The sequence below is a fragment of the Elephas maximus genome, chromosome 4 (assembly GCF_024166365.1).
Source record: "Elephas maximus indicus isolate mEleMax1 chromosome 4, mEleMax1 primary haplotype, whole genome shotgun sequence".
Classification (NCBI taxonomy): domain Eukaryota; kingdom Metazoa; phylum Chordata; class Mammalia; order Proboscidea; family Elephantidae; genus Elephas; species Elephas maximus.
The window spans coordinates 181532758-181553191 of record NC_064822.1 but is presented as its reverse complement, the minus strand read 5'-3'; the positions used below and the strand labels follow the sequence as shown (position 1 = coordinate 181553191).

General features: G+C 56.0%; 1 protein-coding gene across 2 annotated transcripts; it reads right to left on the bottom strand.

The window, feature by feature from the left end:
• Positions 1 to 1810: 1810 nt before the first annotated feature.
• Positions 1811 to 16054, bottom strand: SH3BP1 (SH3 domain binding protein 1). 2 transcript variants are annotated; one of them, XM_049884386.1, is made up of 18 exons: positions 15846 to 16054; positions 14613 to 14655; positions 14068 to 14172; positions 12335 to 12411; positions 11963 to 12074; positions 11798 to 11874; positions 11239 to 11383; positions 10618 to 10686; positions 10323 to 10413; positions 9731 to 9876; positions 8053 to 8164; positions 7597 to 7678; positions 7425 to 7505; positions 6577 to 6693; positions 5790 to 5887; positions 5277 to 5460; positions 4006 to 4100; positions 1811 to 2631 (listed from the first exon to the last, which is right to left on the bottom strand). In XM_049884386.1, exons 1-18 carry the CDS (start codon positions 15902 to 15904, stop codon positions 2234 to 2236), a joined length of 2091 nt encoding a protein of 696 aa, XP_049740343.1. In that variant the 5' UTR covers positions 15905 to 16054; the 3' UTR covers positions 1811 to 2233. The 2 variants fall into 2 exon arrangements, with proteins under 2 accessions (XP_049740343.1, XP_049740342.1); XM_049884385.1 differs by lacking the exon at positions 15846 to 16054 and having other exon boundaries at positions 14613 to 15619.
• Positions 16055 to 20434: the final 4380 nt, after the last annotated feature.

Sequence of the window (20434 nt, the reverse complement as noted above, 5' to 3'; positions counted from 1 at the left end):
GGTGTCAGGCGCTGGAGCCTTTGGACCAGACCAGTGGTTCCCCACCACGGCTGTGCAATAGAGTCTCCTGGGGAACTTTAAAAAAAAAAAATTTGACATATAATTTACATACAGTAAGATGCTGGAACCCCTGGTGGAGTAGTGGTTAAGTGCTACGGCTACTAACCAAAGGGTCGGCAGTTCAAATCCGCCAGGCGCTCCTTGGAAGCTCTATGGGGCAGTTCTACTCTGTCTTACAGGGTCGCTATGAGTCGAAATCGACTCAACGGCACTGGGTTTGGTTGGGTAAGATGCTAGATCTTAAGTGTGCAGCTCGATGGCTTTTTACAAATGCCTTTTTTAAATACTGTGGCTGGAGTCCAGAGATTTTGATTTAATTGCTTTGGGTGGGGCCGAGGCGTTTGTTTTTATTTACTCAGAGATTTATTGTGAGGCCAGCGTGGAGAAGCCCTGGGGTAGAGGCAGGCTGTCACAGGGGGATGGAAGGAGCCAGAGCTAAAAAAGCTAATTGCCCAGGGCGGTGACTGGGTTGCCTGAGTCTCCCTGTCCGGGAGGTGGGCTTCTGGTGTGGAGGAAACCACAGGTCTCGGGACATTTCAGAGCCAGTGGTTTAAAGTGTGGGGGTGACATGAATTGTGACCCCACAGGGTCTCAATTTGAGGGTGTCTGTCAACCTCAGAGAAGGTGCTGAAGACCTGCTTGACTCAGGAACAACTAGAGCATCAAAGACCTGGGAAAAGACACACCGTGTCACCCAGGCTTTGATATTCAGATGCTTTTTTTTCCTCAAAGACCCAGGCCTTTTGCTCCTCGCCCTTGGATAGGTGGTCTCCCAGGGCTAGAATGGTTAGCTAAATTTTTCATTCAACCAACTCCTGAAAGATGCTCTTTAGAATCACCTCCTCTAGGAAGCCTTCCTTAACTACACTCCAATCCCTCCGCACACACACACATCACTCTGGGTTAGATGTCCTGCCCTTGGGCTGCCAGTGTCAGGACACTTGATTCTATTGTCAGTTCTGCCTGTCTGCTTGTTCCCAGGGGCTTCTTGGGAGTAGGGCTGAGTCAGGGACCTAGCCCAGGTTCTGGCCAGAGCAGCTCTCACCACGGAGGGTTTGTGGACAGATCTATTTGTGCCTTCCCTGGGTGCACAGCTGGGTGGGAGAAACAGCAGCAGCAGCAGCAGCAGCAGCCCACGTTTACTGAGCACTTCTGTGTGCCAAGGGTGGTGCTCTGGTCTGTAAATAGAGCGTTTCACTTAACCCTCAGAACACTTGTTGCTAGCTGCCGTCTAGTTGATTCCAACTCATGGTGACCCCACGTGTGCAGAGTAGAACTGCTCCATAGGGTTTCCAAGGCTGTGACCTTTCGGAAGCAGATCACCAGGTCTGTCTCCCGAGGTGCCTCTGGGTGAGTTCTAACCCCCAGGACTTTTCGGGTAGCAATCAGCTGCCTAGCCATTTGTGCCACCCAGGGACTCCTGGAACAGCACCGAGAGGTGGAAATTGTTACATTACCTCACAGATGAGAAAACGGGGGCACCAAGAGTGTAAGCTGCCCAGCATATGAGGCTTGGGACTTAGTCAGACCTGGGTCCTAACCCATGTGACCTGGGCAGGACATTTCTTTCTGAGCCTGTCTCCTCCCCTGTAAAAAGAGGCAATGGTATCTACTTCACAGGGAGAAGATTAGATGGAAATGATGCACATAAAAGTACAGTGTGGCGTATATAGTAAGTGCTAAAAACGCTGACTTGTTAGTATTTCAGGCAGGAAGAAAGAAAGGAGGCAAAGAATCTGTAATTGTTTTGCCTTTATGAAAATGGCTTCTTTATTTCAAGGACAGAAAATAAAACTATCATTTGGGCTGCTGCTCCAGTTTTGTCCAAAATAATTTATTTACCAGCCTTATAAAAAATACATCGGCAAGAGAAAAATAAAAGTCCTGTGGGAGCAGACAAGCCTCCCCTTCCTTCTGACGTTCCCCTGCCAAAGTGTGGAGTCAGGCCTGGGGCCCCCCTAAGCCCAGGGTGGAAAAGGAGACAGTCTGGAAGTGGCGAGGGGACTGTCCTGAGTCCTCTTCGCCATGGAGGCCAGCCCAGAGGGGTCACTGAGGCACTTGTAGGCAAAGGCTGAAGGCCCTCACCCTTTGGGAGTGGCAAGTGCTGTGTCCTGGGAGGACAAGGTGAGGAGGAAGGGGGTACGGAGGGGCTGGTTAGGAAAGAGCCACCAGCTCAGTCAGTCTCTGTGGCAAGGCTCCTGGGCCGTGGCTGAGGGGGAACAGCTGGTGGAGCAGTGACCCTACCCACAGCCTCAGGGGCCCCTCCCTCCTCTGTGGCCACCCCCAGGTCCCCCTGCACAGGAATGCTGGGGGAGGCTGGACCTGGGGAGGCTGGGCTTGGGGAGGCTGGTGAACACCGGTTCTGGCGCCGGGCAGGCTGGGGAGGCACAGGGGGCAACGGGGGTGGCACCGTGGGAGCCCGGAGGCTACTGCCAACCAGCCGGCGGGGCAGAGCCTGGGGGGTCACAGGGCTGCCAGAGCCAGGGGGCAGGGGTGGGGCTGGAGGGGAAGAGCGGGTGCTGGAGACCTGGGGGGGCGGCATGATGGGCCGGGCAGGTGCTTGGCGCTTGACTGTGGAGGAAGGAAAGGGGGAGGTTACGCACTCACACTGCCTGTGGTGAATCCACCAAGCTTACTCCCACCTCAGGACCTTTCTATCCGCCATTCCTCCTGCCAGCAACACAGTTCTGTGGCTGGCTCCTCCTCATTCAGGTTTCTCTTCATGTCCTTTCATCCTCAGAGGACACTCCCATTTCTCTGTCACACTTTCCTGTTTTGTTTTCTTCACATGACTTTTTACACTCTGAAATTATCTCGTCAGTTTTTATTTGACTTGATTATTGCCTGTCTCTCTGACTAGAACATAATCTAAGTGAGGGCAGCTAAGAGGCTGCTGCCCGGCAGGGTGCTGGTACAGAGGAGGCCAGTCATATTAGTTGAATAAATGAATGCTGCTTTCCCCCTCCTCTATGACACTTGGGGCTTGCTCACTCCTCTCAGAAGCCCACCAGAACCACCTGACTCAGCTCTCAAAGCACCCACCACACAGTGCTGGGAGGTCTGGACTCTGATCCCAGCTCTCCCTCCACCCACTGTGGGATCTAGGGTGAATCACCTGCCCCCTGGGGCCTCAGTTTCCTCATCAGAAAGACACGGTGGAAGACGTGACCTCCCTGACATGAGGACCAGCCCAGGTGAGGTGGTGACAGCCCTTCCAGCACTTAAAAGTGCTGTACTCAGGTGAGTGAATAGCCTGTTACACCCCCTCTTCCAGGAAGCGTTTCCTGTGGGACCTCCCAGCTCCTGCTGGTCCAGCAGCTCCTGTAGCTGCTTCGTCTACTTGGGGGTCTACGGTGCACAGCCAGGCGGAAAATGCCATTGCCTCCAGAGCCTGGCCCAGAACAGGTAATGACTAGCCACCTGTACCTGTGGCCTTCTCACCTGTCTAGCTTTGGAACAAGTCAACAGGTGAGTGCATCAGAGGGGCTGAGAAGGCGCCAGCCTTCCTGCCACCTCTACCTCCACCTTCCCTCCTTCATTGTCCCTTGAAAATCCTGTTCTCTCTTCACTGTGTGATCTCTGGGCATCTTGAGGACCAGACTCCAGTGCCACTAATGCTCACAGTGGCTAACCTTTATCGAGCATTTACTATGAGGCAAGTATGAGCTAAGAACTCTCTTTGCATCACTATTTAATTCTCCAAACAGCCCTACAAGGTAAGTGCAGCTATTGTTCCCATTACACAGAGGAGGAAGCTGGGGCCCAAGGTCACACAGCCAGGAAGGCAGAGGCAGAGCTGCCATCTGAACCCAGAATGCCAGGCAGTGAACTCTGGGCCCTTAACTACCTTGATTCCTGGGCCCCCTGGTTCCCAAATATGCGGTGAGCTGGGACTGCCCACTGCCCTGTGTTGCTGCTCACCTTCTGTTCCCCCAGCCAACTCACCTCTCCGAGTCATTTCCTCTGCTGGGGCAGCTGCCTCTGGGGGGCTCCTGTTGACCTTGGGGGAGGCTGGTCTGGGGGGTGCCTCAGACTCCATCCTGTCCAGGGAAAGGCAGGGTCAGGTCTGGCTTGGCCATCTTCTAGGGGTCTCTAGGTGGAGTTTAGGTCCTCCCAGGACTTGTTCCCCACTGCTCTGTGGTTGTGCCTGGGATCTGTCCCCAGGCCTGGCCCCCTGGGAAGACACTTTTGGAATTAGCCAGGGTTTGTGTCCACTGAGCCCCTGGTTGCTGTGTGACCTGGGACAGTATCCATGGTCCTCTGTGGGCCAAGAGGGTGCCCTGCCTGCCCAGCAGGTAGGGCCAGGATGGGAAGTAGAAACCAGAGCCTCAGCTCCTGGCCTCCATGTGATCTAGAAGCCAGAGTGGGTGAGAAGCAGAAGGAAGTCCATGCAGCCATTCAGTCTTCACTTCCTACAGGTCTCTGCCCAGTTGTCACATCCTCAGGGAGGCTGTTCCTGACCCCGAAGTGAAGTGGTTTTCCGTCTAGCCCCTTCTCTGGCCTTCTCTCCACTACCTGGAGCCTTGGTGGCACAGTGGTTAAGAGCTTGGCTGCTAACCAAAAGGTTGGCAGTTCAAATCTACCAGCCGCTCCTTAGAAACCCTATGGGACACTTCTACTCTGTCCTGTAGGGTCACTATGAGTGGGAATTGACTCGACAGCAGTGGGTTGGTGTTTTGTTCTCCACTACCTGACTCCGCACTAAGCGTTCATCAGTGTATTTGTTTCTTACCGATCTCTCCCACCCCATGGAAGGCAAGTTCCAGGGGCAGCATTTGTTTGTCTTGCTTGTCTGAGGAAATTTGTGATTTGGGCACCAGCAGTCTGTGGTAGAGTGAACAACATCTGCCTGGTATGGAGACCACACGGGCTACACGCCCTTCCTTCCAGATTTAAAGGACCAAACGGAAGACTAGAAGGCATTTCCATATCCCAAAATGAGAATTTCCTTAATTCCCCTAAATCCCAGGGCCTAAAACAGTACCTGGCACTCAGTAGGTACTCAGTATATAACCATTCAACGAATGAGAGAACAAGTCAGAGGCTGGGAGGAATATCACCTCCAAGTCTCCATACCGCTGAGAAACCTGGTCTTTGCAATAAAAATATCAATAATTGTATTTCCTAAAATGTAACTGGCAGTCATGAGAGATAATACCTCAGGTTGGGGGCCCACGGGGTCAGGCCAGGGGCCGTTCAGACTCCTCAGTTCTCACCTTTCCTTGGTGGCTACTGAGGCTGGGGTCGGGGCTGGGGCTGGGGCCGGAGCCAGAGCTGGAGCTGGGGTGGTGGCGGGGGTGGGGATGACAACGGTTGGAAGTTCCTCAGAGGCCGGCCTGTTGCTGACCTTGTCCTGGGGGGTGAGGGCCGAGAACAGGCCTGATATGTTGAAGTTGATGTCTAGAGATAGAAGGAAGTATGTCTTAACTTCCAGAGCCTTCGCCAGCCTCCCACCTCAGCCAGAATTAGGGCCACATACCCTTTTCCCTGAAATTATTCAGATCATAGTTTGCCTTTCCACCTTCACACGAGCCTTCAACAATTGCACAAAGCAGATGGTAGCATCCCCATTTTACAGAGGAGAAACTGAGGCTCAGAGTGGAGAAGCAACTTCCTCCAGATCTCAGGGTGAGTTTGTGGGGCTGCCAGGAACTGAACCTGAGTCTGGAGGGTACCGAGGTGGGTAGAGGGTGGGCATGATGGGGCCATTCACAAAACCAGGAATTTACCTCCAGGGAAAAGGGTGTCTGCGTTCTGTATCAGAGCCTCGACCACACCCACCACCTGGATAGAAGACACTGAGGCTGCATCCAACTGAGCCTGGTCCCTGGAACAAAAAGGGAAAGAAACTGAGTCATCCATTTAGCAAACTTGCATTGACCCCCAACTCTTGTTTGGCCCTGTGCTGGACACTGGGGACACAAGGATGAATCCCACAACAGTCCCTGTTCTCAAAAAGCTCACAGACCACCAGTTCATGGCAAATGTGTTGCTCACACGCCATATTTCTCCCTTCCTTTACCCATGACAGGCATCACTAGTCAATCATGGCACTCTTCTCCTCATAGCTCTTGGCTCTAGGCAGCCCTTACCAACCAACTGCACTCAGCACAGGGGATGAAATATTTTTGCCATCCATGGCCAGATGAATAATAATAACTCTTCATGTATCATAGCATGTTATAGTTTATAAAATATTTCCCCAGCCATTATATAATCATCACAGATGAGAAAATGGAAGTCCAGAGAGTGATTTCTCCCAGGCCCATCTCTGGAAGGTGGAATGGGGAGCTGGAACCAGATCTCGGGGCTTTCAGGCCCCTACGCAAGGCCACTAAGCACCCCGTGATGCTGCTAGCCAGAATGCCCATTTCAAAGCCCTGTGGGGTCCTCGTGCCGCCTGGAGAATAGGAATTGCTAGGGAAACTGAGGCCCAGGGAGACAATAAGCAGCAGGAGGTTGGGGTGGGGGCGGCCTTCCTCCTCTGCCACCTTCCCCCAGCCTGTGGCCCTTTACCCTTCTTTCTCGGGCGGCCACAGCAGGTTGGGCCCCAGGACAATGGCGATGTTGCTAGGTGTCATCTTGTTCACCTCCTGTTCCTCGGCCAGCCGGGCCAGGAACTTCATCAGGTACCTGGGGGATGAACGTGGACTTGGGTCAGATCTCAGCAGCTTGGGCCACGAATGCCTCACCCATCAAAGCCCCAGGGGTCTGAGAATTTCCCAGCCCAGGGCTTCTGGAGTGGGAAAAACATCACTGAACAATACCACACAAGATGGCTTTTGAATATTTAATAGTTAACTTAGCTGATCTACTGAGAGCCAACTATGTGCCAGGCACTGAGCTATGCTGGGAATCCTCCCAGCCACCGTGTGGGGCAGGGACTGTCCCAATCTGCAGTTTCCAAATGCGGACGCTGAGGCACAGAGAGGTTAAGTCACCTGCCCAGGCCAGACAGGGGCAGGGTGAGGCCTGAAGCCAGGTGGTCTGGCTTTAAAGGCTTAAGGTACATGTTTATTCCAGTCTCTAGTATAAACAGGCATGACTGGCACATCACAGCTGTGTTTTTAGAAATAGTCCTTAGGATGAGGCTAAAGAAGGTTTTTGAATAAAAGAGTGAGTCTGTTTAAATCAGATATTTCAGAAAGTGATGGTAAAAAAGAGGCCATGGACGTGCCAGAAGTTTGGGAGGCCCTGTCCCGCCCAATTCCTAACTACCTCACAGATGGTGAACTAAGCCCTGAGGGCCACCGAGGTCTACCCCAGGGCACGCAGCATGGGATGGCAGAGCCAGGACTCAAACCCAGGGCCCCAGGCCCTGCTGGGCTTTGGCCTTGGCAGAGGGCCGAGGGGCTCGAGCTCACCTGAGGTTGCTGAGGTTCTCACGGGGCAGGCGGCTGCACACCTCTTGGAGGGCCTCCAGCCGGGCCTCCGGCTCCTTCAGGCTGAGGACAGGGAGAGACCTAGTGAGCCAAGCCCGGGGCTGCGCCCCTGTAGCTTCCTCCTTTCTGTCTTCCCCCACCCCCACGTCCTCACCTGGCTGCCCTCACCCAATCGTCATAGAGGTCAAAGGTCATCAGGGGTTCTGGCAGTTCCCGCAGATAGGACTTGAGGGCACCTGAAGGGAAGGAGGAGGTCAGAGACAATCTCCCAGGCCCCTACCCAACCCCCGGTCCTCAGCTCTCTCCATCTGGAAGGAACCTCCAGCCCTTGTTCACACTAAAGTGTCTAGGTTTGATCATGTCCTTGGACCACGGCCCCCTCTGAGTAAATAAGGGAGGTTAGTGATCTTGTCCCCAGAAAAAACGTACATATGCAGTTTTAAAATAATGTCGGGGGTTCAACATGGACCCCACGTTAAGAAAGAACTCCTGTGTCTGCTCCGGTGTCTTCTCAGCAGAACGCCAGGCTGTAAGCCAAGCTACCCTGGGGTCATTTCCCGCAGCCGTGGGGAAGCCCCCCACTCTCCCCAGGGTTCCTGGGAGCAGGCACCTGCGACGGCATGGGGGTCAGAGCAGAACTCCCCCAGGCTGCAGGGGTCCGAGGCCATCGTCTGCTTGAGGCGCTTCAGCACGGAGGCCCCGGCGGCCAGGCGGAAGAGGCCCTAGGTGGGAGAGGGAGCAGGTGGGGGCCGCAGAGCAGGGGCAGGGCAGGGCACTCTGGCTGGGAGGCCCTGGCTTGCTCATGGTCTGGGGCAGGTTGCTGGCTGTCTCTGGGCCTCAGTGTCCCCCCTGGTCTGTGGGCAGAGCGGCCACCACAGTGTCTATGGATCCTTCAACTCCCAAGGTCTCAGATCTGAGCAAAGCGCAGGGTGGGAAGTCTGGGGGGAGCTGGAAGAAGCAGATCCAAGAGAGGCCTAAGTCTGCCTCTGAGTATTTTCTGCCTCAAAAAAAAATTTTTTTTTTTTAAGGGCCCATCCTCAGGAAGTCCCTGGGTGGTGCACCCACGCTTGCTGTTAACCAGAAGGTTGGTGGTTCTAGTCCATCCAGAGGTCCTTTGAAGAAACGCCTGGTGATCTACTTTCAAAGAATCAGCCATGGAAAACCCTGTGGAGCTCAGTTCTACTCAAAACACATGGAGTCACCATGAATCAGAATCGACTTGATGGCAACTGGCCTGGTTTTTAGTTTAATGTCTGTTAGGGACTGAACTGTGTCCCCAAAAATATGTGCCATAAATCCCAACCCCTGTAGTGGTTATAATCCCATTTGAGAATGGGTTTTCTCTGTTACGTTAATGAGACAGTTCATATAGGTTGTGTCTTAAATCAATCTCTTTGAGATACAAAAGATTAAACAAGCAAGCAAGCTAGCAAGCAGGGAAGGGGGAAGGTAGATGCCATGTCGCATGAAGATCACCAAGAAGCCAAGGAACAGAAGCTGAAGAGACAAGCACCCACCCCCGCACCCTGAGCTGACAGAGAGGGAAAGCCCTCCTCAGAGCTGGTGCCCTGAATTTGGACTTCTATCCTCTGAAACTGTGAGGAAATAAATTTCTGTTTGTTAAAGCCACTTAACTTGTGGTATTTCTGTCACAGCAGCATTAGGTAACTGTAACAGGGTCTATCGTCAGGAACGGCGCGGATGCACTAACAACACTAAGGTGCGAAGGACCTGGGGGGACTGGTAGGTCACGGTGATTGCCCTCTGGAGGCACTGGTTCCAACACCACCTTTTCATGTGACTCTGGACACATTTACCTCCTGGCTCCTGTCTCCCCCTTGTAAAAGGGAGCCAGTGAGGACTCTCTCTAAGGTCACTGGGATATTAAACAGAGCAAGTAATGCCAAGGGCATAGAATCCAGTGCCGGGCACACGTGAGCACCGTTAAGTGGGAAACCAGTTGCCAGGGTTGATTTCAACTGATAGCAACCTCATGTGTGTCAGAGTAGAACTGCTCTTTCAGAAACAAATCATCAGGCTTTTCTTCCAAAGTGCCTCTGGGAGGATTTGAACTGCCAGCCTCTTGGTTAGCAGCTGAGCACTTAACCATGTGCACCACCCAGGGACTCCTCAGAGGAAGGGAGTGTCAATTCAGCAACAGGAGGCCAGGCCTTTTCCCAGGTTCTGTGCTCTGATGGTGGAATTACAGGCACCAGGACAGTTCAGCATGTGAGAGGTCTATGACAGAACGAGGCCCCACGCCCTCCCATCTGCCCCAGGGGCCCCACCTCTTCCTTCATGCCCTCAGAGAGCAGCATCACGACGCAGGCCTCGATGGGCAGGGCGATGTCCCGGCCCTGCTCCTGCAGGTGGGTTCCCAGTGACACCCCATACACCCTGGAGAAGGGGGTGGCCATCATCGAGGGGGAGGGGTCTGCAGGGACGAGACAGATCAGCGGCCCAGGGCCCTCCCACCCCTGGGCAGCCAAGCCAGGGCAGACAGGGGCACCCCCAGACATTCTCAAAGGGCTACTGCTTTGGCCAGTGGTACCACCTCCCACCGAACCATTCCTGCCACACACCCTAAAATCATCCTGTGTATCTCCTGAATTTGTCCACCTCCACTGTGTCTGCCCTTGTCCAGGCCTCCACCACCTCCCTTCTGCTTCCTAACAAGTTTCCATCCAGCTCCAGTCCTGCCCCCTTCCTTCCAGCCTCACACAGCAGCCACGGCAATCTCTCCATCACAAACCTAATCCAGCCCTCCCCTGCTCAGAACCACCCATGGCTCCTTAGTGCCCCTCAGAAGGAAGCCTAAGCTTCTTACCATGCCCTGTGCAGGGCAGAGTGGGGTGCAGGTCAGCCCGGCCGAGTTCATACCTGCTTGACTGTGGTTCTCCTTCAGCTCAGCCAGGGCCGTGTCCAAGGAGCTTAGGGACTTGCGATGGTAATCAGCCTGGATCTCCAGGATCTGTGGGGACCAGGGGACACCCCCAGGGGAAGGTGAGGGAAGCTGCGCCTCCTCCCCCAGAGCGGGAAGGTGAGGGAAGCTGAGCCTCCTCCCCCAGAGCCTAGGAGAGCAGACACCTCCCTCCCAACATCTCAAAGAGGGTCCCACTGGTCCTTGGCTCTGGTGTTCACCCCGAGCTCCAGATGGCCCTGGTCTTGGACTCACATGGATGAAGTAGTTGGCATATGTGTCCTCCTTGGTGGCAAAGTGGTACAGGTCGGCTAAGTATTCATCCTTTGGGGAGAGAGGAGAGGGCTTACGCTGTGAGGCTGGGGTCCTGGACTGGGAGCTGAGGCTCAGAGGGGTTGGTGACTTGTCCAAGGTCACATAGCTGGTACATGAGCTCTCCCCTCTCTGTCAAGGTTTGTATTTGGGGCTGGCCCACAGTAACCCCCTTGAACTTTCTTGAGAGCTTTGACGGCTTCTAGTCCTCACCCGTGTCCCCATACCCTTACCACAGTGCCTTGCATTACCTACCTTTCATTTATTCACTCACTCAGTAAACACCATTCATTCATTCACTTAGCAAACACACCAAGGCTCTGGTGGACAAACCAAGTCCTTCCGAAATGTTATGTCTGCAGCATAGACTGAAGAGGCTGTGAGGTAATGGCTAACTACATGGACCCTAGAGTCTGATGGCCTGGATTCAAATCCTGGCTCTACCGCCTCCTAGGTGGCCTTGGGAAGGTCATGTCATCTCTGAGCTTTGGTTTCCTCGCCTGTGAAATGGGGACAGTCCCACCCCTGTCACCCCTTATCCAAGGAGCCCCCAGTGCCCCTCACCTTGCACTGCTCCACCTTCCTCTTGAGCTCCTCCTCCTCCTCCTTCAGTGTCTCCACCTTGTTGGCTGCGGTGATGTGGCTGTAACTGCTGGGTACGCCTCCTAGGACTTGACCACCACCTGAGTTCTTGGCTGCCTGACTGAGCCTGGGGAGAGTCCCAAGGTGGGGTGCTCACTGGCCTCGCTGCATATCCAGAGCCCAGGGCCCCCTCTACATGCCTGAGAACATAGATTCTGGGGTCTATAGACACACCAGCCCCACTAGCCTTGGCCCAGCCTGGCCCATGAGTGCTCTGAGCGCCCCCTGGTGGCGGGCTTGGTGACTACAGCCACCCAGCCCCAGAGTGGAGGATGGGGCCCTCCCACCACAGGGATCTCAAAGGACCGTTTATGGCTATCCTAGGTGTTGGGGCTACCCCAGGCACCAGGTGGTGTAACTCCCATGTACCCTCAGCAAATGTGTTCCCACAGATCAGACGTGTGTGCCAGTACACACACTGCATGGGTGTGGGGAAGGACTAACCCAGGTGCGGACCCCACCCAGTGGCTGTGGCTCCTACCTGCTCTTGAGAGTGTTCCAGTCGGACACCAGTTTCTGCAGGCTTTTCTTGCGCTTGAGGATGGCTGGCAGCTCTTCCTGGGGGCAGGCATGGGGCAGGGCTCAGTGGGTGGTGGAGGCAGGTGTTAGAGCCTGGGGAAGCCAGGAGCTGGCGGGGGCAGGTCACCTCACTCAGCCTGCTGAGCGGCTGCAGGACATCCTTCTCCAGGACCATCTCAAACTCGGCCACGATGCAGGCCAGCTGGTTCTGGATGACGCAGCTCATCTCCAGAGCCTTCCTGTGGAATGCAGCACCCAGTGCGCCCAGGCTCCCCCAGCCTGTGACCCATCTGGAACACTTGGTGGGGTCCCCTTCCCCATTAGCTCCTGTCCTCTTTGTATTTGCTCTGTCTTCACTGAGCTGCCCTCTCTGACGTGGACCCTGTCCCCAGCCTGGTCACCCCTCTAGCCTGGAAGCACTTGCCAATCTGGACCCCCTGTGGCTCAGATCCCTTCTTGGCATCCCCAGGTGGAGGCTGGGCCCCTACCCTGTGCTTACCCCATGCTGGAGTCAGGGTCCAGCTCCTTGAAGCTCTCGGCCATCACGGTGGACAGAGCCATGAGGGGCAGCTTCTTCTGCAGGGAGCGGGGGGGATGGAGAGGGCCGGCATGAAAAGGAGGGAGCGCGCACGCGTGTGTGTGTTTGTATGTGTGCTCGCCTGTTCAGCCTCCCTCCACCCTGCCCAAGCACCCAGCAAGCCCTTGAAGACAGAGCCCCACGGAAGGCACTGGGCATGGGTGGCAGGGGAGAAGGGAACCCAGGACGGCTGCAGTTCTGGAGGTGGGGTGGGGAGTGGAAATAGCATGGTGACAAGGCATGGCAGGGGTGACATCTCCCCATGATGGTGTACAAAGCCCCGATCCATTTGGGGTCCCCTTTCCTCCTCTCAAACAGAAAAAAAAAAAACCCAGTTGCTATCGAGTCGACTCTGACACATGGCAACCCCATGTATGGCAAATTAGAACTGTGCTCCAGAGAGTTTTCAATGGCTCATTTTTGAGACGTAGATCGCCACGCTTTTCTTCCAAGGTGTGGACTTTCTTCCAAAGGTGGACTCGAACTGTCAGCCTTTTGGTCAGTGGCTGAGCACATTAACCATCTGCATCACCTAGGGAATCCCTTCCTCTTCCCTGCCAAACCAAAACCAAGCCCGTCGCCACTGAGTTGATTCCAACTCACAGTGACCCTACAGGACAGAGTAAAACTGCCCCACAGGGTTTCCAAGGAGTGGCTGGTGGATTCGAACTGCCAATTTCTTGGTTAGCAGCTGAGTTCTTAACCACTGTGCCACCAGAGCTCCCTCCTCCTCCCAGAAGCCACTTATTGGGCAAGGAGGAATGAGCAAGCCCCATCCCAAATGGGAGACTAAGATCAGAGAGGATAGGGAGCTGGCCCAAGGTCACACAGTGGAGGGAAAACAAAGGAGCTAGGAACCCACCTGGCCTTGGGGCTCCCTCCCCTGGCTCAGCATATGTGGCTAGCCTGGCCATTGCTGAGCTCGAAACCTTCCCTGGCTTTCCACTAACGCCTGCTCCCTCCCCAGTGCTCTGGCCAAGGTGAAACATTGACTGATTCCAAAACATGTCCCACATTGTCCCACCTAGAGTTATGGAGAACACTAGCTTTGGGATCAGAGTTCAGGGTTCAAGTCTCAGCTTTGACACTTCTAGCTGTGGCACCATGGGCAAGGAACTCTCTAAGCCTGTTTCTTCATCTGTAAAACAGGGCTGGCTAATAAAGGTAGCTCTCTCCTCGGGCTCTTGCGTGGCTGAGACGATGCATAAACACATCTCAGCAACTGTCTAGCAGTAATGGGTAGATAAACGGCGGCTGTTGATTAATATAAGTGACTATCATTCAAAATCCAGCCCAAATGTCCCTTCCTCCAGGAAGCCCTCCCAGTTGCTCCAATTAAGACAGCCAGCCCTGGGGGCTGATTGGACAGAGAAGTTCAGGTGCTGTCGGAGGCCTGGCCTTGGTTCATGGGGGTTGGTGCAGAGGGAGGTGGGGTCAAAAGCGGTGCGGGAAAGAGGTAGGGTCTCAGGAGTGAAGCCCTCAAGGAGCCCTGGGGCAGTAGCCTCCACCCTCCCCGTGCCAGAGGCTCCACCTGACAGGGACACCCCAGTCCTCAGCTCACTCCCCCACTGGACAGAGGGGACAGGGCTTACCCCAGAGTGAGGTACAGACCCAGGTCCCCTTCCCAGGCCCCTCCTCCCTGGCACCCCACTCACCACTCGCTTGTCCATGTCTGCCCCGCTCTGGCCCTGCAGACAGGCCTGCAGCCGCTTATGGACATTGTGGGCTGCTCGCTTGGCTGGCTCCAGCCGCTGCTCCACCTGGGAGAGGGTGCAGGGGGCTATGAATCATGAGAAGTGGCCCCCTACCCCCACTGTTGGTGGTGGCGCCATTGAGTCGATTTTCGGCTCATATCAACCCTGTATGTTACTGAGTAGAGCTGTCCAATAGGGTCTTCTAGGTTGTAACCTTTATGGGAGCAGATTGCCAGGTCTTTCCCCCATGGAGCTGCTGGGTATATTTGAACTGCTAACCTTTCAGTTAGCAGCTGAGCACTTAACCGTCGTGCCACCAGAGCTCCTTCCACCTCCATTGCCCTATTCTTTTCCAGAGCCGGAATCATTTCCCTTCCCTCCTCCTGGGGACCCAGGGCCAACAGTCTGGGGCATGACTCCATCCAGGTCCCCAACTGGCCTCCCCCTGCTGACAGCCACTCAGGCCTGCCTCCTACCCGATGCCCGATGCCCGCCAGGACCCGTACCTGCAGTAGGTCCTCACCCAGGAACCCGGCCGTCTCCGGGGTGCTGTGGGAAGGGAGAGCTTCTGCTGGGCTGGCCCAGGTTAGGAGCCCCCTGTCTCTTCCTGGCCCACCAGCAGGGCACCTGGACCCCAGTTGCTTCGTGTGCCTCTCCCAGGTGGGGCCCGCCCTGGGTGGCCTGTCTGCCTCATCCCAGTCAGAGCACATTCCATGGGGCGGGAATAGGATACAAGGCTTTTCCTCCTCCACCCAGGGCTATGCCCTGAGACAGGGCGGTCGAAACTGGAGGGGGGTCAGGGGAGCCACCCCAGGTCCAGCTTTGGGACCTAGGGCGCAGCTTCTCTCTTCTGCCCACCCTCCAAATCCTCATTGCACCGGGGGAGGGGCAGCCTAGTCTGGCCCCAAGAACGGGAAGTGCTGGAGCTCAGATTCCTGGCCCATCAGCCCCACAGGCCTCAGGACGGCACTGGCAGGCAGGCCCTGGGCCCACGCCCCTGCCTGTGACACATGGGGTCACTGTGGCCCAGAGCAAGGTGGCCTGACTGCCAGGCTCACATGGGTGTGAGACTAGAAGCAGATCTCTGAACACCCAGCCCCCTCCTGAGCCCAGAGAAGGGGAACTCCCTATGCTGGGGGAAGAGAAGAGAAGGCAGGCCCTTAGAGGCTCCCCAAACTTCCGGCCTTCACTCCCCAGCTCAGGGGCCGGGAGACCTTGGGATGGTTTCACCTGAGTCTGGAAAAGCAGAAGCAAGACAGAGAAGCAGGAGGCCTCTGGGCTGGGGGTGGGGACTGGAGGGACACAGCGGGGTAGGGGCAGGCCCTCCTCCCACCACGCCAGGACCTGTCTCCTCCCCTCCCCCAGGATCTGGGCCCTTATCTGCTCTTCCTCCTCCCCCACCCAATCACCAGAGATGGTTAACTGTCCCCATTGACAAGAGGGGACAAGTGAGGCCAGGGAGGATGGTCTGCTCAGAGGCTCATGGAGGCAGAAGGACCCAGCGTCCTTGGTGAGAGCGCTTTTTCCCCTGGACCCCCTCCAGTCAGAGGTGGTGGTGCTCCTTCCCCCAAAGCCCCACGTCTGCCCCCCAGCGCAGCCTGGGATGTAGAGGGAGCAGAAGAGCAGGGTTCTGGCGGGTGAGAGAGTGGCTGTCCAGATGTCCTCAGCTTCCCCACCCCCGGTGTCCCCCCCACCCCCTATACCCCTCAGGTCCCGCGCAGGGGGACCCTGGCACTCACCGTCCCAGGCTGCCCGTGTGGGCCAGCTGCCGCATGCGATGCAGCTGTCTCTTCATCATCTTGGGGCCGGACTGGGGGCTGCGGGTCAGGGTAGGGGTCGAGGAGCAGCAGCCCCCGGCCCAGCCTGCCTCTGCCCGCAGCGCCGCTGGGCCTGGATGGGTGGGCGGCGCGCTGCGCTTCCTGGGCCGCCGCAGCCGCCGCGCTCTCCCCACCCCGTGCCGCCCGCGACTCCGCCCCCGGCCCCCAGGTCACTCCTCTCGCCAAGTTTGTTTGTTCGCTTACCCCCGTCTTCCGGCCCCCACGACCCGGCCGCCTGGCCGTCCGAAGGTTGTGCGTCCCTCTCCTCCTCTCGCCCCGCCCAGGTGGCGGGAAGCAGGTAAGCCGGCTCCTGCCACCGCACCCCCGGGGCCTCCCAGGTTTCTGCCCCGCCCGCCTGCGTGTCCTGGGTATAAATAACCTTTGCACTCCCTAAAAGGGAAAGAGGGTTCCCTCTTGAGGAGGAGCAGGCCAAGGACAGGCCTCTCCGACCTGTCCTGGCCCACCTGGGCCTGGGGACTCCCACGCCAAAGGGCCCCTCCATCACCCTTACATCCCTGCTGCAAGATTGGCTGGACACTTTGGCTTCCTGGGGCCACCCTGTGCTGTGTCCCCCGGACAAGTCCCTGGAGCTGGGACTCAATGTCTCCAGTGACCTGTCGGGCCAGCAGCCCTACCCTGCCCGCCTGAAGTGGTCAGGAGAGCTTACCTGCTCTCATTGCCCCATTAAGAGGGGTTCACACCACCCTGCAGCCACAGCGACACCCCCCCCACCCCCAGAGTGGTTCCCTGACACCTGCCGGCCTTGGCTGACTGTTCCCCCTCCATCTGTAAAGCCTTTTTCCTTCAAATTTCCTTCAGGTCCTGCCTTTCCTTCTTGGAAGGCAGTGATGGGTGCTGCTCTGGTCTCCCCCAAACTTGGTAGCCATGATCTCTTTGGCCCTCCACCCAGAACAGGGTTAGGCATACAGTAGGTGCTCCGTGAATGCTAGTTGATATAAGACATGAGAGCCTTTGGGAGCGGTAGACTCTTCTACCCTGAACCCCTGCATCCCTGGAGCATTGGGAGTCCCAGGGTGGGGACAGGGAAGGGGTGTGGAGTGGTGGAGTCCGCCAAGCCTATTACACTTTGCTTTGTCATAGTTTTTGCTCAGCTCTAGAAGGATTACTCGAGCACTTACTGAGTGTGTGTGCCTGGGCAGGAGTATGAGTTTCTGCTTTCGGGCAGTCTGAGCACTTCTCGAGGGCTGGGCTTTGGCCCCAGACACTCGCATTCCCAGGGCCCAGCCCGGGCCTGGCACATAATGGGCACTCACTGTACCTGGCTGTCCCAATACTCCCGCTGGGGAGGGCATGAGACAGAGAACCTACTAGCTGCTGCTGCTTGAGCGGAGCCTCCCAGCTGGGAGCCCACTTGAGTAGGGACTCCTGGCTGGAAGTGAGGTCCCAGGATCTGGCTGATGAGGGGATCCTAGGCCAGGCTCCTTCCCTGCCACTCTTCTCCCACCAGGAAGGCTGCTGGACCAGTGAGGAACACTGAAGGAGCCCCTGGGGGAGTTCTCGAAAGGGAACAGAGCCTGAGGAATGCCTGGGTGGAGGGAGAAGCTGTCCTGCCGATTGCCTGGATGCAGGAGTTCTGTATAGACCTGGCTTCTTAAAATGCAGGGCTGGGCAAAGATTGAACAGTCCCATGGAACAAAACAAGACTAATGGGGCGCACCAGCCCTGGGGCAGGGATTGGAAGGTAGGAGGGAACAGGACAGCTGGTAATAGGGGACTCAGGATTGAGAAGGGAGACTGTTGACATGTTGTGGGGTTGTTAACCAGTGACATACAACAATGTGTGTACTCTTTGATGAGAAGTTGGTTTGTTCTGTAAACCTTCATCTAAAGTTCAATGAAAAAAAAAAAGATTAAAAAAAAATGCAAGGCAGGGATTTGGAATGTTTAGGTTCTGGCCCCTGCCTCTCCACCTTCCCCACTGGCTAGCCCCCAGAACTTCGCTGTGGCTCAGTGCCCCGTGTCTCTGCAGTGGGCAGAATCTACTGTGTGCACTGTTAGGAAACAGAATACTCTCAAGCCAACAGTGGAACACCAGGCATGCCACCTCCACCTTGGCCTTGGCCTCCGGGAAGTCTCTGGACTACATGGCTGCTCCCCACCCTGTTCCAGCCCAGCCTCCAGCTTGGACTGCACAGGGCCTGGTCTTGTCCTGTTCCTCAGCTGGTCTGAAGGTCCCTGAGGGCAAGGCCTGGCTTGCTTGTCTGTCTCTCCTAGGCTCGCCTAGGCCTGAGGCATGGCCCTGGGCGGGGGAGAGGTCAGTCCACATGGGTCTTAGCAGCAGCTGCTGTGGAAACCCCTGGAGCCACATTAATAGACCTTGGCATCCCACTTGGGCTCCAGCACCACCCCCCCCCCCAGCCCCCTAGGAGACCGAGAGCCTGGGCAGGAAAGGTGACTGGCTTTTCTAGGTCTGGCCTGGGTGAGGTTGCTGTGCCCCTTGGCCGGGTGATGGGAATATTTGAGGGCCTGCCTTGTCACACTTGGGATGTTGAATCATAGAAGAGTGGAAACCTTGAAGGTCGGGTCATAGGCTGTTACTTTGAAGGATGTTGTCATCAGAGACTTTTGGACTCAGAAGTTTCTATCAGTGAATGTTGGCAGAGTGGCTCCTGAGAACTGCAGACACTGGGACTTCAGAGTCAGCCCACCCCTCTCAGGGCCCTTCCCCAATTACCAACCCTTATCATGTGGCATTGTTAGGGCTGTGACTTGGGCAGGTCTCCACCAGCCTGGGCCTGCTCCTGGAGGGCCTGGGCCTTATCTGGCTAATGTTGAGTCCTCCAGGGCCTAGCATTGTGCCATATCCACGGGAGCTCGATAAAACACAGCTGAGCTGAACCAGAAGTAAAGACATCACACCACTGGACACTTATCACCAACCCAAAAGACAGCAAGAACAGAGCTTAAGGGCATGGATGGAGCCAGCAGCCCGGCTCAGTCTCTCACTAGCTGGGTGGCCCTGGGCAAGGCAGTTCACTTCTCTAAGCCTCAGTGTCGTCCTCTGTAAAATGGGAAAAACAGCAGCAGCTACCTGCGGTTGGGAGTCCTTGGGTGGTGCAAACGGTTAATGTGCTCAGCTGCTAACGAAAAGGTTGGAGGTTCAGATCCACTGAGGGGCTCCTTGGAAGAAAGGCCTGGCGATCCACTTCTATAACATCAGCCACTGAAAACCCCGTGGGGCATAGTTCTACTGTGACACATACAGGGGCAGAGTGAGTTGGAATCAACTCAGTGGTGACTGGTTTACCCGTGGGTTGTTGTGAGGTTTAAATGTTTAATGTCTGCAAAATGCTTAGAACGGTGCCTGGAATGGTTTCTTGTTATTATGCTGATTCAGGCCCCAGAAAGTCAGGAATAAAAAGACCCTTTCTTTACCCTCGCTTCTGCCTCAGTTGCCCCTATATGTGTCCAGCTGCCTTGGGACAAAGGGATTCATTGTATTGTACTTTGGTGAATCCTCCAGTGAGGTCAGTATCATTATCCCCATTTTACAGGTAAGCAGCTGAGGCTCCTGGGCCCAAGGTCCCTAACAGGTTAAGTGGTCAGAAAGCAGATCTGACAGGCTCCTGAGCCCACACTTGCTCACCTGCTGTACCAATGACACTGCCTAGGAACTCCAGAAATGCTGGTCCCCGTCCCACCCTCAACCTCGAGGGGCCAGCAGCCTCAGAACAGATTTATCTGTGCAGAACTGTGATGGTCTGGTAGCATATGGGGAGGCTTGAACAGGATGTGGGCAGGGAGCCCAGGGGGCAGGGCTGAGGTACTGTTCTGAGGTCAGATACGGGGCTGCAGGACTGGGCCAAGTGTCCCATTTGAGACACTTTGACAGACAGCTTGTTTGTGGCCATGGCGGTATTGCCCTCCAAGTGGAGGCTTTCTCTCAGAGCCGCTGGGGGCGTGGTATGATTTCTGGGGCTTGCGCCCCCTTCCCAAGCCCAAAGGCCCTCCCAGGAAGCCGTGGTTGGGGCTGAGGCACGAGGAGGCCTTCACCACAATCCTGACAGCCCTGGGGGTGCATCTACACTTAGACTCAGAGGACAGTGGCCCAAACAAAGGAGCAGCTGGGGAGGAAGGGGCCTCTCAGAGCTGCTGGCGCCACAGTCTGGCCCCAGCCCTGCCTCAGCCCCTAATGTGTGGCCTCAAGCACTTTAAGTCTCTGAGCCTCAGTTTCCCGTTTTCACATGACAGTTGTAAGGATCGGGGGAGAGGCTGCACAGAGCAAGTATGCCAGGCTGGGCTGACTTTCCTCATTATCTGCCTGCCATGCCTGGTCTGCAGAGATGGGGTGGGGCAGCAGAAGACCAGGAGGGGCCAGCTCCGCAGGCAAGCAGCGGCCTCTCCACATCTCTTGGCTGCTCTGAACAGATGACCAGCTTGTCGAGGTTGCAAAAAATCAAAATTAACTGCTGCCTCAGGCTGTCTGAGTAGAAGTGGAAGTGTGGTTTCCAGCTCTGGGAAGTCCCACTGCTCTTGGGGTGGCGCAGGCC

What these genes read in the sequence shown, in the direction of transcription:
- SH3BP1 (XM_049884385.1), bottom strand. Translation starts at nt 14,816, where the DNA reads ATGTGCTCTGACTGGGATGAGGCAGACAGGCCACCCAGGGCGGGCCCC. An exon ending in CAGACATGGACAAGCGAGTG is followed by an intron (nt 12,412 to 14,067) that starts GTGAGTGGGGTG and finishes CGCTCCCTGCAG; the next exon opens with AAGAAGCTGCCCCTCATGGC. An exon ending in TGGCCGCCCGAGAAAGAAGG is followed by an intron (nt 5,888 to 6,576) that starts GTAAAGGGCCAC and finishes TTTTTGTTCCAG; the next exon opens with GGACCAGGCTCAGTTGGATG.